General features: G+C 41.3%; 1 protein-coding gene across 3 annotated transcripts in view; it reads left to right on the top strand.

Annotated features, from left to right (window-relative positions):
* The window catches only part of PKHD1 (PKHD1 ciliary IPT domain containing fibrocystin/polyductin), a 272144-nt gene that overhangs the window by 228843 nt on the left and 24564 nt on the right, over nucleotides 1-18737 (top strand). For 2 of the 3 annotated variants that reach the window (XR_010613271.1, XM_065681837.1), the window contains exons 61-65: nucleotides 5740-5875; nucleotides 6945-7032; nucleotides 11070-11177; nucleotides 15021-15176; nucleotides 17882-18001. Coding sequence is in view for 1 of the 3 variants with exons in the window: in XM_065681837.1 (XP_065537909.1) it covers nucleotides 5740-5875; nucleotides 6945-7032; nucleotides 11070-11177; nucleotides 15021-15176; nucleotides 17882-18001 (608 nt within the window). In the remaining 2 variants the exon portion in view is untranslated. Of the gene's footprint in view, nucleotides 1-5739; nucleotides 5876-6944; nucleotides 7033-11069; nucleotides 11178-15020; nucleotides 15177-17881; nucleotides 18002-18737 lie in introns of those variants that run through there. The other variant, XM_065681838.1, reaches the window with a different exon arrangement.

Below are 18737 nucleotides of genomic sequence, written 5' to 3'. Positions count from 1 at the left end.
ACACACACACCTTGGTTTGGCTATAGGACCTTGTGCCCGCAGGCCACAGTCACATTATCATCTGGAAATTGGATAACGACAGCACAATGACAAATCCAGGTTGCTTGCAATAAGGTGCTAATCCCTTTGCTTTAATATCGGAGCAGCGTGTAATGATGTTTGGACATCACTCCAGTTTACTGACGACCCCACTGGGGCCGGCAATAGAAGCGTACAACTGTCTAACAAGCCATCAGGTGACCGCCGTCGTCAAAGCAACGGAGGATGCAATCTAATCTTCCCTCCATCCCTTCCAGCTCCCAATAAGGACCAGATTATAGAAGTGGCCCATCAATGCTTGGTAACTCGAATCAATTAACGTTAATTCGCACAATGCTATGATGTATTGTGATCACTTTCATTTCGGAGCAGGGGGAAGAAATTGCTATAATTCACCTAAAATGAGGTTGTCTATGGTGCTGAGGTATTAATTGGGTGTCCATATTAAATGGAAAAGGAGCACGGTAGTGAAAGAAAAGTGGATGAGTGACTCTCTTGGCTGCTATTGACCTATCAGAAGAAGACAGTGCCCTTTTCCTTTGCTTTTATCTATTACAGTTTTCCCTATTGCGTGTCAAGTTGATGTATTATAAAAAATTCATTTGGTGACCTTCCACCCCCCTAGCAGATTAAACAATTTCACTGGGATGGCATCATTAACAGGGCCTTGCATTTAATGATGATTTCTCTAAAAGGCCACGGAGATTCGATTTTAAGCTAACAGATTTATTGCACTATTATAACATATCGTAAAAAACTGTACCACCTACGGTCTGGTTTTAGGATAGAAACTGTTTAAGAGTTTATGTGGAGCTTAAAGTGGTATTACCTTGGGATACGCAGCAGCAGCAAAGCTCTGGCCTCCGGCGGGATGCTGTTTACATTTAATAAAAGGCGTTTCTCTGACAGTAAACTTTGGAAGTGTGTTATGGAGGAGGCCTGGCTTAGCTCCTTGCCACTAGCAGGCAGCTCTGTAAGTAGGGGTATTTCCATTCATCTACAGCAATTAATGGGAGTCACTAATGAATTCAGAGGATGTTTCTCTCCTATCTGATGTACCTACTCTGTCCCTCTCCTTCTAAAGGTTCCTGGTAATCCCACCTCACCCTTCGGTGGATCCATTAAGTCCCTCCAGTCTCCTGTTTCTTCTTTTTTAAGGTGTCTTAGCAGTCCAGGGATTTGGACTCCACCAGCTGCACCCATCAGGCAGTTGCTTGCTTTCAGGTTTGGACTGAAAAGGGAAGGTTGTCTAAGCAGGGGGAGAATACTGCTCTTACGGGGAAGACACGTCTGTGTGTTCCTGGACTGCTGTGTTCCTGATCTGTGGCTATATTTACTAATTTGTAAAATGATGGAGTATTGGGAGAAATAGGGAAAGCGAGATTGAGAGCTATTTGGAGTTTGGACTGTCTCTAGCAGACAGAGAAATGGAGATCTGATGGTGGCAGCACCCGCAAAAGCTAATGTCAGAAGAAACTGGTCAAAAAAGACTGGCTATTTTAGCTAATATATTTTCCAAGACAGTATGAATTGGACCTTTTTCAGAACTTTTTCAGTTTAACCAACTCACATAATGCTTTCAATAGCCACAGAATATCCAGCTTCTAAATAAAGCATTTTTGCTTTATGAAAGGAAACCCTCACAATGATTAAATAAATAGGCATACTCCTCTTGTCCAGCCTTGCCCACAGAGGCAATTTAGTTATTTGTTTCTTATCTCACTTCACAGTCAACCTAGGCCCCCCATGCTACTTCTCCACACTACTAGATCTTCTCTTCTTAGCTTTCTGCCATCACAGCGCCTTACCTTCAGGGCAGTGGACACATGGTTTTGTTCAAAGCTCTCTGCTGATGCTAGCTAGGATTTTTGTTTGGATTCTTAGGTTTCTGAATTTTGGTCTTATTAACTCTATATGAAAGAAGGGAGACTCCAATAATGTCTGACACCATGGGTCTTGTTGAGTCCATTGGTTTAGTCCTCATAAGGAGATATGATCAGTATTACGTATTTATTGTGTGTCTGTTGTCAAGGAAAGGTGCAGTCTACTTTCCACCGAAGTTTGTTTCCTCTAGTTTTGATTTCTTTCTATAATATGGGAAAACATGAGTGATGGAAGTCAACCTTCACATAGCTTTTTTTGCTTAAAGTAGGAATTACTTCAAACTCCTCACCATCTTCTCAATGCTTATGTCTCTCTGTCCCTGTCTTTATTATTTTAATTATAAGATCTGCAGAGGGAGACAAAGCTCTAACAGCACAGCTGAGTGGGCATTCCTCACAGCCTTTCGGTAGATCTGTACCTACTTTGCCTTACACAAGTCCTCATGATACCTATCTCCTATCTTCACTAGAGCATCTTCTTTCTTGTAGCTTGTCTTCTCTTCACCAACAATCACCACCTTTACAAGAATGAACAAAAAACCTCCTAGGCTTAGCCAGGATGCTTTTTGACGTATTATTTGTTCCCCAAATTGTTCCAAATCTCCTTCCCATTCCGAGGGTATACGGATGTTACAAAACTAGCATTGCAGACATACCCAGACAACTGTGCAATTAGTTTCATTGTCTATGTTTATTGGGAAATTAAGTAGATTAGAACTGTTCTCTGGCACCAAGACCAGCTGACACGAATCAGCCTGTGTCCAAATTAAATTATCTCACCCACCATTTCAGGCTGGCTTCGTTGAAACTGCCAAGTGAGAATATTCTCTGACCCTATTAGTTACCAGACCATTTGGGAGCTGCCCTGTACTTTGCTACTGGTCCTGGATCACAGTTTGTGATGGGCTGACAGTTTAACAAGTAGTGGTGATCAAGTATCAGTGCCAAGGCTTGGTCTTTGGCAGTATTTAGTTTTCTAGTACAGACATATCCATCAGCTTTAATGGACCCTTGACCCAAGCTCTCAGTATGATGTTTTTTCACTCGAAGTGAAATCATAATAATTGCTAATATTATTATTGTTAGTGGTGGTAGTTTTGTTTTCATATTGTCATTATTATAGATGTTATTTTAATTACAGTTAAAATGACAAGCTCTCTTTGATTTCAGGGAAACTTTCTTCCTTCCCAAATCTTTCCATCTGGTTTCTCAATCACACCTTAATACATGCCATAAACCTTTACTTTCTACAACCACTGACTTCCTTGCTGCTAAAGAGCAGACATTTGCTCTCCTGCAGAGCCTCAGCATGTTCAACAGACATGTGTTGGCACTGATGGTGAAAGGATCTGGGATCCCTGGTGTCCCTGTTGACTAAGGTATCACGAGCATCCTGCTGTGCCCACATTTAGAAGGGCTGCAAGGCACTGAGCAACAGAGCTGCTCCCCATTGAGCACTGTCAGCAGGGAAATGTAAACCAGCCTGCTCCTTCTCAGCATGAGACTTCAGGGTAGTGACAAAACAGCATGCCCTTCATGCCCATCAGGAGCAAGGTAGCTCTCTTTGCTCCTGTCCTTGCTAGGCTAAAGGCATGGCCATGTCCCCATCTCCCAGCAGCAAAGCTATGCCAGGAAAGCCTATTTCCCTTCCAGCACAAATCATCAGGGGAGCAGCAGGCTGCTCCTCTCTCCTCCTCCTCTACACTGACGCTCACTCACAGGAGCATAACCCACTGTGTGCAGGGTTGTACCCTAAGGCAGGGACTCCCTTACAGCAAGAGTCAGGTTGGACCATGTGGGATACAGACTCACAGAAATGCTTAGGGTTGGAAAGGACCTAAAGATCATCTAGTTCCGCCCACCCTGCCATGGATGGGGAAACACCACGTCTTGTGCTGTGTTATCTGGATACAAATTACCTGCAAAGAGACATTAATTTTTAAGCATTCATGGGTATTTTTGCTTTGTTTTCTTTGCTATTACTCACTCTAGAGAGTGGGAACTAAGTTTTAGTACAACCAAATTTGCCCTTCCTTTGTAAGATGAGCATGGTTTTAGCATGAACGGCTTGGGGTGTGGAGTTAGGGCATTTCAATGTCAACTTTTTTCCTGTTCATTGTCAGTTTTAAAAAAGCTGGAAGAGAAGAAAAAATATATTGGGTTTTCAGAAGCCATGCCAAGAATCACCAGACTTGTCTGGACTCAGCTGGAGTGTGGAGCTCGCATGAAGTGCAGATATCTGTCATGAAAACATGAGTGATATGGTATATTGTTCCTGCAGTGAGTTTCAATCACAGTGCTGAATGCATATCTGTGGAAGGAGATAGATAAGAGAACTGATGAATGAATTGATGTCTTTGACATGAACTTTAAACATAACACTGCCTTTTCATAGAATCGTCAGGATTGGAAAGGACCTTAATATCATGTAGTTCCAACCCTCCTGCATGAGCAGGGATGCCTTGTAGGCCCCCTTCAGATACTGGAAGGCTGCTATGAGGTCTCCATGCAGTCTTCTCCAGGCTAAACAGACTCAACTTTCTCAGCCTATCTTCACATGGGAGGTGCTCCAGCCCCTGATCACCCTTTCATCATCGTCACATTCCTACTCACAAAAAAGAAAAAGAACCAGATTAAGAACTGAAACTTAAATCTTTGAGCTAGTTCTTGAGACTGTAGGTATCCGTAAAACCTTAGCTGACCTTCCCAGTGTTTGTGGACCAGCAGCTGCACTATAAACAGTCATGCGTAGTAGCATCTATAAAAAAATACCAACAAACCCAAAACTTAAACCAAAAAACTGAGTTAGACCAAGGGAAACTTATGCTCCACATATCTTGCTTGTAAAAACCTTTAAGCTAAGACTAGAGATGAATGAATAGCTTTTCTATTTTCATCTCAAGACAATGCCAAACCCCCAGCCACTTCACCACTATTGCAGATTAGAGGCTTTTATATGTATATAAATTATATATATATATGAGACACTAAATGACACAAAGCACTGTGAGAGGGAATGAAATTATGGTGGCTCAGAATAAAGTGTTGGCTCTTGATTCAAATGCAAAACCCCTCTCCTGGGATGTTCTAGTTTAAATTTCAGTCTTGGAAAACCTGACGTCTTTAAATGGAGTGTCTATGCATTTCTATATTTCAGTATGCAGACTTTGCAGATAATTAATGACAAGAACCCAGATATGCAGGATGAAGAAATGCAATAAAGCCCTGTAAGGGCTGTGGTCATGTACAGGAACTGCATTATTTTTTCTTTGAGGAGCTCAAAGGTGCTCATTGGAAATCTTTTTGCTGAACAGGAAGCATTTGTATCTTCCACTGTTACTAGTTCACTGCAGTGAAGACTTCGGGGCTATAGCATTGGGTTTATGTATCCATTAAATCCCTTCCTCTGCCACATACATACTCAGTGTGACACCACGAACATAATTCATCATGTTAATTTCTCACTTTTGCATTTGTAAACAGTGGATTAAAACAAAAGGGTTTTTTATTACTTTGGTTCTGGTCTCTGCTTGGAAGTGATGCTTGTTTCATAATTCCATGCATACTGTACTCACCCAAGGAATCAAAATGCTGTTATAAGGTAAATCAGCAGTCCTTCAGTATAGTGCTCCTTCCTATTCATAACAAACACTAAGTATTGCAAGTTGCATTGCTAAGGTAGAAAATCCTGTGAACAGAAAGTAGCATGTTGTTCCTAGGTAAGATATGAATTACCTTGGGGACTGGCACTGGGTGTTTTCATAACATTAATTTTCTGATTTTGTTTTTTTTTTCCACATTCCTTTGCATGTAAAAGAAATGGAAGCAGACAGCATCCAGAAACATGCTTGTACGTGAGACCTTACAACATCTCTGTTCAGGTGCAGCCCTCAGATGGAGAAATAGAGAAGGAACTTCCTGTACAGCCAAAAATCATTTTCCTGGACAGTAAGGTAGGATTTGCCCTTCTGTGAATGGACGCTTCTCTTATTTCTGTATGATTTTGCCATTTCCAAGCAATCCCAAAGCTATGAGATGGACCTAAATATGGCAGAAGATAGTTTTATAAATAAGTAGCTATTGGCATCTTCCAGGATGGACACTGTTAGCATTTTTCAGCTTTTATCTGTGAATGTTGGATCTGTGTTGTAGAAACAACTATGTGCAGTTTTCTGATTTCCACTCCTAAAGCTTAGAGGATATAATTGAGGAATATGGGAACAGCAACACAATGATGAATGCTGTCAATGTCACATATAATGGGGTACCCTGGTCTGCTCTGACAAGTCCACACCATGTAGAGCAGTGCTGTGTAGAGAACACCATGTTTAAAACAAGCTTGGACTTCAATATGATGTGATTTAGCATTGCCAGAGGCACTAACATGAGTCCTGGAAGCAGCAGACGAGGTCCAGTGAGTCCTTAGGTATTGATGGGTTGTTGGATTAGTTTTAGACACCAAAAGTAAGGTGAAATCTGCATAGCATGTCTTCATGCTATGGTTCAATTTTCTTTATATTTTCATGTTCTCTTTCATGTTTTCCAACTATTTTCTGTAATGGAATCATTCCCATTTTGCTGGACGGGCAAAAGCATAGCCACAGAATAACTAGGCCCAGGTACAATATTTTTCCAGTTGTGACCCAGAAGCCTGGTGTCAAATCCAAGCTTTGATAGCTTCATGCATGCTATTTCTGGGTGCAATGTTGCTTTACAATAAGAACAGCTCTGTATATCCATTAGTTATGAGACTGATTTTACGACTGTGAGGCACAAGACTTTCAGCTTCTTTCTATTTCACTTCAGTTCCCTACACAGGCATCTTGTTGTGTTGTAGGGTGAAGAATACGTTAGTTGGCCTCCAGCTTCTGTAGAAAGATAAGACCTTTCCACAAGCCAACTCTGCTGGATGTCACACAAAACTTAATTTAGACAATTGAATCTTCCTTTGACTTTCGTACCCTTCCTCAGACATGTCTTGTGTTTTCTACTAGACATTAATTCTTCTGTTTTTCCTCCCAGGGTCTAAAAGTTGACAAACTGGGGCCTCCCTCAGAACCCTGGGTTGTATCAGCTCACCTCAAGGGCTCTTCTGAAGCTGTGCTAAGAGGTTTGGATGTGTTTTCTTATGGAAGGGTTTATGGCAAAGCAGATATGCAGAATGGTGGTGATATATTTAAGAGTTCTCCTGGGAAAATATTGGGTTTGAAAACTAGTCTTTGGGCTGAAAAAAGAAGGTTACAGTAGGAGTTTGGTGAACTGCCCAGTCATAAGTTAGAGAGAGAGAATCGTATGAAAAGTATTTTCATGCTCTGGCAGCTTAAAGGGAGTATATCCAGTAGTTAAACTTGAAAATACATATCTAGGATCAAAAAAAAAGAAAGAATAAAGAATTAGAAAACCTAATACTTGAGTTTCAGCTAATGTTAACTGGGGCAATTTCCTTAGTCAATGACAACCTCTTTGTGCCAGCAAAGGATCTGGCCAAGTACAAACAGAAACAACTGCCTATTGTTTGTAATTAGCATACTTTAACATGGAAATGTTTTTCACAAGGGATCTAAATATTTCCATTCTGGTCCTCATTTATCAAAAGATCTGAACTCATAACTAACTCTAAGCATGTGAGTATTTCCCTGGAGGTTACTGAGGCTATGAACATGTTTCGATACAGAACCTTGTTTAAGTTCAGTGCTGAACCAAAAGCCTGTGGATGATCATAAGCTTGTAAACTAGAAAATGGAAATTATATCAATTATATAATCTTAATTTTCATTTCTAAAAGGAAGGAAGGAAGGGAGGAAGGAAGGGAGGAAGAGAGGAGGGGAGGAGGGAGGGAGGGAAGGAGGGAAGGAAGGAAGGGAGGAAGGGAGGAAGGGAGGGAGGAAGGGAAGGAGGGAAGGAGGGAAGGAGGGGAAGAAAGGAGGAAGGGAGGAAGGGAGGGAGGAAGGAAGGAAAGGGAGGAAGGAAGGAAGAGAGAGAGAGAAAGAGAAAGAAAGAGAAAGAAAAAGAAAGAAAGAAAGAAAGAAAGAAAGAAAGAAAGAAAAGAAAGAAGAAAGAAGAAAGAAAGAAAGAAAGAAAGAAGAAAGAAAGAAGAAAGAAAGAAAGAAAGAAAAGAAAGAAAGAAAGAAGAGAAGAAAGAAAGAAAGAGAGAAAGAGAAAGAAAGAGAGAAAGAGGAGAAAGAGGAGAAGAAAGAGGAGAAAGAGATGAGGGAGAAAGGAGAGAGAAGAGGAAAGAAAGAAAGAAAGAAAGAAAGAAAGAAAGAAAGAAAGAAAGAAAGAAAGAAAGAAAGAAAGAAAGAAGAAAGAAAGAGAAGAAAGAAAGAAAGAAAGAGAAAGAAAGAAAGAAAGAAAGAAAGAAAGAAAGAAAGAAAGAAAGAAAGAAAGAAAGAAGAAAGAAAGAAAGAAAGGAAAGAAAGAAAGAAAGAAAGAAAGAAAAAGAAAGAAAGAAGAAAGAAAGAAGAAGGAAGGAAGGAAGGAAGGAAGGAAGGAAGGAAGAAGGAAGGAAGGAAGGAAGGAAGGAAGAAGAAAGAAGAAAGAAAGAAAGAAAGAAAGAAAGAAAGAAAGAAAGAAAGAAAGAAAGAAAGAAAGAAAGAAAGAAAGAAAGAAAGAAAGAAAAAGAAAGAAAGAAAGAAAGAAAGAAAAGAAAGAAAGAAAGAAGAAGAAAAAAGAGAAAGAGAAGGACAAAAAGGGAGGGGGAGAGAAAGAAAAGTCACAGAAGAGAAATTCACTTCACTTTCTTTAAAAGATACATGCATCAAATTAATAGTCAATAAACTCCAGCAAGAAAGAAACTATGTAGTACAGATGTTCTCTATGTAATAGTTTCTTGCAGTTTTTCCTTTGACAAACGTCCTTATTGCACACATCTTTTGAAGCACATGAAAGCAGCATTTAAGCGAAATGGGTCCCGTCTAGCACACTAAGGCTGCTTCATCTGACAGCAGCCAAACTGCCTTATGGAAAGTAGTTTAGCTCCAAATTAGCTTGCTTCTGCGTTAAATACCAGCTTGCCTGAGAGATCTTTGTGAAGACTCCCATACATATCTATAATATTCTGAGCTTTGAAGCATATGTGCCCAAAAGCTGAGATAGACTGTTGAGAAGTACAGTACAGTACTCTAGGCTTCATCATAGACTGGAAATGGCAATTATAAAGTATTCAAACACAGCTCACAAGACCCTCTGCAAAAGCAGTGTTACAGTGAGAATCAGAGCCAAGAAAAGTCTTGGTAGTCTGGGCAGACTGTGTCATAAGGAGAATCATAAAAATAGTAGATAAGTAGATGAGCCAGGATCAGACTAGAGCAATTAAAGAAGTCTAGATTCCCACATCTCCACCAAGTCTATTCACAGGATAAATTACAGCTTGCTTACACATCACAGCTGGTCCTGGAGACTCACAATGAGGTTGGGGATTTGGTGTGCTAGAAGCTGTACAAAAATAGAAAAAACATATATATGTAGTCAAAACTAACTGGGATATTAGTAAACTAAATAGTACCCAATCATGGTGTTGGGAAGCTTTATTGTTTCTGTTGATAAATCTTTAAACTGTGACAGGCTTTTGCCCAGGACCTTGTCTCTGGCCATAGTTCGGAAGCCAACACAACAAGAAAGTAATCTCAGTAGGCAGTTTGCATTGCAGAATCTCTGTTTGGAGTCTGTAAGAGTTTAAGAGGTTTGGCCAGGGCATGCAGTTCTTCAGTGTCAAAGAACTGACCCTGACACTGTTTAGTATGTATCATATAGGTGTTGGTAGGAAGAATGGGATACAAGCAGAGAAAACTTGTCCTAGGTGTTGGTAGGAAAAATGGGATACAAGTAGAGAAAAATTGTCCTGCAGTATGCCTACCATCAAAATCCTTGTCCCCACTTGCTGAGCACTTCTACGCATCTGTGACTGTAAAATGTCTCACAAAGATGTTTGCTACTACACCACTTTGCTCAATATCCTGGACACAGGAATGGCAGAGTAGGAATGTCCTCCTCACATTCAGACATTATGTATCTTCACCTGTGCTGCTTAACTGCAATAAAATGTAAACCCACCTGCTTTGTAAAGCATATAGTTATTACTTGTTGTGCAGGCGAAAGTCTGTGCTTGTGATCACTGGAGCAAGTCCAGCATCCTAAGGAAGTTTTGACTTCTCACCCCCACCTGAACCAACATTTTGAAATTTGTAAGTCTTCAGGATTTTACCTCTCTCACCCCAAGAGCCTGAATGAAGCCCAGACCTGGTCAGCATTGCTCCAAGGCTAGGACTTGGCTGGTTCTCAAAGATATACACAATAAAATGGAGATCAAATTGCAAAAAAAAACAACCATAAATTAAACAAAAAACAAAACAAAAAACAAAACAACCCTACAAGGATAGCAACTATAACAGGTGTAAATGTTGGGTCAGAATGCATTCCCTGATCCCTGAGAGCAGGAGGTAAAGTGATAGAGAAACTAGCTCTCCCAAGTTTCATTTTAATCCTCCTCATGGAGCTTTCCCCTGCCAGGTTGCTATCTGAAAGTGGCTCCTGTACAATCACAGGGTAGTCACCAGACTTTTTTCCCTTGCAAAGCATCTGACAGAGTTGTCAAAAAGTTCAAAATGCTTTAACAGTAGGTCAGGAAGGAATATGCCCAAATGACGAAGTGAAACACCTGCAAATCATAAAATAGTAAACCAGTCAGTTCTTTTCCCTTAGCTGCAGTGTCTGGCTCGAGACCATCCCTTTAGGACAGAAAATACTCAGTCTCTCACTAATACTCTCCTAACCTTGGCAATGTAGTCACACAAGACATAAGTTAAATCAAAATTATGAGCATCTGGAACTTCCTAGTGTATCTGTGTAGCTCCTTTTACCTATGCTTGATCCATTTAACATCCATATTCATTTTACAGTAGATGCTATTTCACAATGAGCATGAAGATTCAGAAAGGTTCAGAAGCTAAACTTCTCCAACTCATCATGGATTTCATGTCCAAATATCTGTGAAGACCTGACCCTATGTAAAATTTCCAGGGTTAGACAAATATTTACAATTAGGAAAGACACTATATTTAGGTTTTCAAAGTCCCCTTAAAGTCACAGCGATTCTCAGAGGGGCTCAGGTGGTATTTACCTGAATGTAAAATTTTTCTTACTCTACAGGACTCACCGAAGTGGAGGTCATAGATGGATGTGCAAGCTTTTCCAGTCTGGCTGTCTCCAGCTCAGGAACAAACTGGAAACTGGTGTTCACTGTCACATCACCCCCAGGTAAGCTCCATTTTCTGCATGTTTTTTGATTTGGTAACTAAACTCAAACCATACAGGTCATCTGAATTTATAAAAAGGGAGTTAGGCTTTGTTTGAATGAGTGGCACAATTCCAAACCTCTAAACACCCTGACTTCACTCACACGTCCAAGTTGGCATTACCCAGGCAGCAAGAGAGCTGAGTAGCTCCTGAGCTATTCATGCAAGATTCCTAAAATCAAGCTGAGTTAGTAGAGAGTATTGTTAAAGAAAGGTGCCTCTTTCTCCCTGGATTAATTAGTTGTGTATCCCATGTAGGAATCAGGTACTTAAGGTCAGCCAAGCTGCCAGAGCAAACTTTTTCCTATTGAGTCCTTTTTTTCCTGCTTGTATTCAGAAATTCTCCATATGTGCTCCGAGTATTTTCATAGCTCCTTTCTCCAACTGTTTGTCTGCACCTGGTCATCTTTATGGGTAAAACAGATTACATACATTCAGAGTGTGCCTTCAGGACTGGGCTCTGCTACAGGTATCCTTTCAGTTTACAGAGATGACATTGGAACCTCCAGAATCATGCAGTTTTCATTAGGTCTGTGAGCAACCCCAATAATGGTGAAGAGGCAGGTGTGCTTATAACCTCCTAGAAATACCTGCTGAGGGAGGACATCAGCACCTTGGGGATACGGCACCATGTGAAGTCTGGCTTACAAAAGCCCCAGGGCATCTGCACAAGGGAAACACCTGTCCAACTGTTTGAGGGCCTGAACTTACCCACAAATCTGGCTCTGGAGCTACGTAGATGTCCAAGTCCTGTTTACTTCTTTCAGAATGACTATTGAGGCAAGTCAAAGGAGAAACACGTATATGCTGTTTAGCATGCAGTCCAAAGACAAGATATAGCTATTGCTAAATGATGTTTAAAGTCACTGTTCTGGTATTGCACACATGCATACAAACATACATACATATATGGATACATGTATGGTTACAGATTATATATATAGGTATACACATAGATGTAGACATAGGTATTAATAGCTAGATATAGATATACAGGTAGATATATTGATATAAATATATAGATATAGATACAGCTATAGATAGATAGAGATGATATCTCCATATATATACATAAATTGAGACTCACCAGGTGGAAAGAAACCTAGGAAGGAGAGATAGAAATATTTCCAATAGAGGTAAGGCAGCATGTGTGCCACTGCATAAAACCCTGATAAGTACTCTTTTGCAGCATTGGACATAATTTTTTTTATGCATTTTCAGGGATGATATCAAAATGGAGTAGGTATAGCCTGACCATTTTTAATATGAAAACTCCAAGATAGCATGGATTGTTTCAGCCAGGAGTAAAACAGAGGACAAATACATCTGACTGATGAAGTGGCCAAGCTGAAACAGCTAATGAAAAAGTCTAAGCAAAAAATTTAAAAGGTTACTGTCTTTTAGACTATATTTTTCTGAACAACCTATCTTAACAATAGGAAATACTGAGAACAGCTAAAACTGGTTTTGAATGGAGATCAATATATTTATGAACGTATGCATATTGTATGACATGGTACACATAATAGCATGGGATAGGATTTATAACACAAGAAATACCTTCCTATCATAGGATTAAATGAAGATCCAGGGAATTTTTGATGAGAAACTTACTTTTCCTAATCACAAGTGGCTAATCAAAATGAGGTGTTGACAATTGCTTTTCAAAGAGAGAACGAGGGTGCAGGGAGTACTTGAAGGTAGGCCTTTAAAGGGGACACCTATGTCTACTTTTAGTGTATGTGCTGACAAACACCTGCGGCTCCCATTGCCTTCACTTCAGTGAGAGTGATGGAAAGTCAGCGCTTCATGAGATCTGACTCTCTGGTGAGAAGGACAGCATAATGAAACGTGTTTTAAAAGCTATTTTGGGGAAGTCACAAAATTTTTCCTCTGAACAAAGGTCAAATGGAGGTCCCTTTTCTGAAACATTTAGTCAGAGTATTGGGAAGAGATGTTTACACCTAGCAATGCGGACAGCTGATGCATCTGTGCAGGTATCACCTGTGTATAAAAGAGTATTGTACACTTTTGATATGCACTGCAAAAGTACACCCTTTGCTTGTTTGTAATTGGAACCAAGATGGAGACAGTATAAAAGGTTTTATACTGCCGTACTCTTACCAAAGATACTTGCTTATTGTTTGAGATAAACAATTAAGTAATCAGAGAATAAATGTTTGGGATATATTTTCATTACCAGGTTTCTTTGTGTACCCTGGCATAGTTTGCTATTTGAAGGCAGCTCAGAAGATGCAGTTGACATTGAAAGCAATAATCCCATGTTTTACTGGTAGTTCCTAGGGAGACTAAACTATTCATAGCACCACTGCATAGTCTTGCATCTTGTTACAGTAATATTCACACAACTGATATGGATCCCAATGGGCTCAATACATCCACTTTCCATTTAAACCAACAGCAGTCTACTCACAAAATATGAGAGTCGTGCAAAGCACCTTTAAGGACCTGTCTGTGTAGAACCTTTGATATCTGTGAGACTACTTCTCTCAACTGAAGTTTGAATGTGTTTGTGCAAGCAGGCAAATTTTTCCCAATTGGAACATGCTTTCCATATTTTATTGATGAAGCTCTGCTTTGTTCAAGTGGACAACATTGCCACAAATCTAATTAGTTTCAGATAAAAGTACTTACAGCTACTTACTCTAGTCACCAAGCCTCCATCTGACCCTGTTTCTGATTATTTTAATAAATTGATGCAAAAAAAAAAGTTTTTTAGATTTTTACTAAAAGTGGAACTGAAACAAGTAAAATTAATATCCATTCAGCAAAATCATTAGAATTGTGGGGTTAGGACCTGTAGTGAGTCAGATTTTAAGACAGGTAATGAGTTGTTCTGCTAATCCAAACCCTTCAAACTGGTCTATAGAGAGTGCCAGGGCCAGTTTTATCAAGCTCTTGTCCTTCCCAGGCACATTTCCATTCAAAATGTGTTTTGAAAGAGATTCAAGGAAAAAATCTCTCCATATTTCTGATTTAAAAAGGGCAGTATTAGGTGTCTTCCAGTCCTTGATGCTCAGGTGCTGAGACCAAACGAACTCAGCAACAAAAACTGTGAGGGGTGGCTAGCTTAATTCCGACTTCATTTACAGAAAACTTTAGAATCTCTGGGTGAAGAGCAAGTTTGTGTGCATCAAGAGGCTAAATATTTGCCATGCTAACAGCAAGGACACTGACATCTTTCATTTATAATGCTCATTATTGACATGGTGGAAAACATTAGTAACGCCACTGGGAGTTTTCTGCATCATGGACTTAAGGTTAATGCTAACGAATATTTCTAGGTCTCCCATAACTCACATTGATAAGAATTGGGTACATCCTGTAAAAACTGTATGACTTACCACATTTCTTGCCACAACCAATTTTTCTGTCTTGCTATGCAGGGTGTGCATGTTTTCTTTCTAGGCCTGATCTGTTTGGCCTCAGAAATAAATGTTTTGTGAATGTATTTTCTAGGTTTTGTAGTCAGCTATACAAATTCATGAAAGAAATATTAAGGATTCTTAAATACAAAGAGGCTGCCTCTGTTTTGGGAAGCACTGAAAGCTTGAAAGTTGCACTGGAGAAGTATTGTTACATATTTGGTTTGTCCTGGTGCTCAGTCCTAAATAAATGTTAGCTAATGTTGATCGGGAGATAGATGGGCTTATGGGTTGTTCCTGCATGCATTTTTAACAGCAGCATCACTGTTGAAAGCCTATAACCTGGTGTGTTAGCCATTAAACCAGTGTTCTTACCTTTGTAATAAACTCAATAAACTCTGACTGCTTTAAATTCTCAGGGGCTAATTTTACCGTGCTGTCTCAGCCATTTACAATCTTCCCGGTCCCCATGGGAGTGAAGGCCAGCATGATCCTTGTTGTCATACTGAGTTCAGCAGCATCTGCATTCATCCTCACTATTGCATTCTGCTGGTTCAAGAAGAGCAAAGGCAACAGTAAGTTGGAAAAATTTACCACTAAAATTTATACTTGCAGACTCCCTATTTTATTTTAAAAATCCACAACAGGATTCAGACAATGGCACTCAGAGAAAGCTCTGAGAAGTACAGTAATTGGCAGAATAGTTCGTAGTTCACAGTTATACAGTTTTGCACCTACAACAGGTGCCTGAGTCCTGGCTGGAAAAAGCTTTAGTGGTATGTGAAACCTGATGAAAGTCTGATTTCCATAGTGCAAACAAGCAATTGCTATGATTTCAATGATCAACCACTGCATTTTCCTGATGAAGGATGCCATAGCAAAATATAACTGCAGTGAGGTTATGCAGCCTTGGTGCTGACCAAGGACCAGGCATAGATGCAGTGAGAACGCCACAGACACTGCAGCACAGCCATGTTCACATGAGACTATCAAGCATCACGTGAGTCAAAATGGTAATGGGAGGGCTACAGCTTCTCTGGAGTTCTCACCCCAGCAAATCCCTAGTGTTACTAATTTACCTTAAGGTTGATTTCATTTTGGCATTGATCTTAAACCAAACAAAGCTACCTCAAGAAGGCTTTCCCACTACAGAAGATAAAAAGCTATTTGTGTAAGAGAACAACTGAAGATAAAAGGATGTGACCATAACTATTGGTGGCTTGATTGACAAACAGCCACTTGAAACTGCTAGATATGTTGAAAGTTACCAATAAATTTGCCTTTCAGATACCGTATCTGAAGTTGGGACCTAGCCAAAGGTACGGGTAACCTGCAGTGGAGGAGTAAATGCACATCCTGGTTAATAAGATATAGAATCGTAGAATCATAGAAGAGTTAGGGTTGGAAAGGACCTTAAGATCATCTAGTTCCAACCCCCCCTGCCATGGGCAGGGACACCTCACACTAAACCATCCCACACAAGGCTTCATCCAACCTGGCCTTGAACACTGCCAGGGATGGAGCACTCACAACCTCCCTGGGCAACTGATCCCAGTGCCTCACCACCCTAACAGGAAAGAATTTCCTCCTTATATCCAGTCTAAACTTCCCCTGTTTAAGTTTTAACCCGTTACCCCTTGTCCTGTCACTACAGTCCCTGATGAAGAGTCCCTTCCCAGCATCCCTATAGCCCCCCTTCAGGTACTGGAAGGCTGCTATGAGGTCTCCACGCAGCCTTCTCCTCTCCAGGCTGAACAGCCCCAACTTCCTCAGCCTGTCTTCATACAGGAGGTGCTCCAGTCCCCTGATCATCCTCGTGGCCCTCCTCTGGACTTGTTCCAGCAGTTCCATGTCCTTTTTATGTTGAGGACCCCAGAACTGCACACAATACTCCAGGTGAGGTCTCACAAGAGCAGAGTAGAGGGGCAGGATCACCTCCTTTGACCTGTTGGTCACGCTCCTTTTGATGCAGCCCAGGATACAGTTGGCTTTCTGGGCTGCGAGCGCACACTGGAGCCGGCTCATGTTCATTTTTTCATCGACCAGCACCCCCAACTCCTTCTCTGCAGGGCTGCTCTGAATCTCTTCTTTGCCCAGTCTGTAGCTGTGCCTGGGATTGCTCCGACCCAGGTATAGGACCTTGCACTTGGCATGGTTGAACTTCATAAGGTTGGCATCAGCCCGCCTCACAAGTGTGTCAAGGTCCCTCTGGATGGCATCCCTTCCCTCCAGCATATTAATCGGACCGCACAGCTTGGTGTCATCGGCAAACTTGCTGAGGGCGCACTCAATCCCACTGTTCATGTCAGCGATGAAGATGTTAAACAAGACCGGTCCCAACACCGATCCCTGAGGGACACCACTCGTTACCCGTCTCCAGCCGGACATCGAGCCATTTACCACAACTCTTTGTGTGCATCCATCCAGCCAGTTCTTTATCCACCGAGTGGTCCATCCATCAAATTGATGTCTCTCCAATTTAGAGACAAGGATGTCATGTGGGACAGTGTCAAACGCTTTGCACAAGTCCAGGTAGATGACATCAACTGCTTTACCCCTGTCCATCAGTTCTGTATCCCCATCATAGAAGGCCACCAAACTGGTCAGGCAGGATTTGCCCTTAGTGAAGCCATGCTGGCTGTCACCAAGCACCTTGTTGTTTTTCATGTGCCTTAGCATGCCTTCCAGGAGAATGTGCTCCAAGATTTTGCCCGGCACAGAGGTGAGACTGACTGGTCTGTAATTCCCCGGGTCTTCCATTTTCCCCCTCTTGAAAATGGGGGTTATATTTCCCTTTTTCCAGTCGTCGGGAACTTCACCTGACTGCCACGATTTTTCAAATATGATGGCCAGTGGCTTAGCAACTTCATTCGCCAGCTCCTTCAGGACCCGCGGATGGATTTCATATCTCCCACTTCTTTCAAGACCTACTCATTAGTTTCTCCAGACTTTTGGTTTTAAGTAATTTTGGAAATTCAGGCTGAAGGGTCTTTCTCCTAAACTGCACCATAAGCAACAGCTGAAACAAGTTCTGAATTTTCAGCATTACTGAATATGCTGACAACATAAGGAAGGGTTCTACTGAAGAGAAAAGGTGGGAACCCTGATGGTAAAACAGAAGATAGTATGAAAATAGAGCAGCACTCTCCACTTCTTTTGGGTAGAAAGAACACTTCTAGATTACCTGTTAATTCACTAGCAGTATATTGTTGCTTGAATTAATAATTGCTGCTGAGCAAAGGATGGATTGAGGGTCATGTGACTGTATGTTTCATTGCAGAAATGAGGATTGAACGGGCCAGTACCAAGGGACCTCATAAACAGGTACAGACTCATGCAGCTCACATCCAGACCTGCTGCAATCAAGGAGAAAATAAAAATGGTGTGCCTGTAGCAGCAGGTGAGACTGCAGTTTGACTGTAATTCAAATTCATGAACAGTTGAGTTTAAAAAGAGCTGGTTGAGGTCTCTTAACAAACTATAGGTTTGTACAGGACCAATGGCACAGTTTTCAGAAAGTCTGTCATCTTATTGCCTTCTTCTCCTCTGTGGTATTTTTCTATTTGCCATTTTACCTCTTTTCTATATATATTGTGTGAAAATCTAGCTCCATTGAAGGCAGTTGCACAATCCCCCTTAGTTTCAAGGAGTCAGTGATTTCACCTAGTGGCACTGGAGCAGGGCAGAGACCAATGTTCCCAGTGTCCCCAGATACCTGGAGTAACAGTGCTTCTCCCTGCCCAGGTCTCCTAGTGCTGCAGCAATACCTGTGCAGTGCTCAAAAGACTCTGCACAAGTTTGCAGGTTGTGGAGGTCTGCAGCAGGACTGTGATGGAAAAAACCACTCAGGGCTCATTTGTACTATATCTGCTACCTGCACCACTCACTGGACTGTCATGTTATGCTTTCCAAGCAGTGAGTTCATGCCAGCATCCCAAAGCAACTCCATTCCCACCCACCTTGCTCCCTGTCACCCTATACTCCCCAGGGTCCTGACAGAAACGCCTCTCTTCCGCACACCTCCTCGAGACTTGTCTTTTCATCATGTGCTGATCAAACATGACTTCTTCTGAGGTCACGGGAAAGCAGACAGCCTCAGGGCTCTGTGACTGGCAGCAGAAAGCACTGGCTTCCCT

The sequence above is a fragment of the Lathamus discolor genome, chromosome 5 (genome assembly GCF_037157495.1).
Source record: "Lathamus discolor isolate bLatDis1 chromosome 5, bLatDis1.hap1, whole genome shotgun sequence".
Classification (NCBI taxonomy): domain Eukaryota; kingdom Metazoa; phylum Chordata; class Aves; order Psittaciformes; family Psittacidae; genus Lathamus; species Lathamus discolor.
The sequence above is the reverse complement of the archived record's forward strand: the minus strand, read 5'-3'. Positions and strand labels throughout refer to the sequence as shown.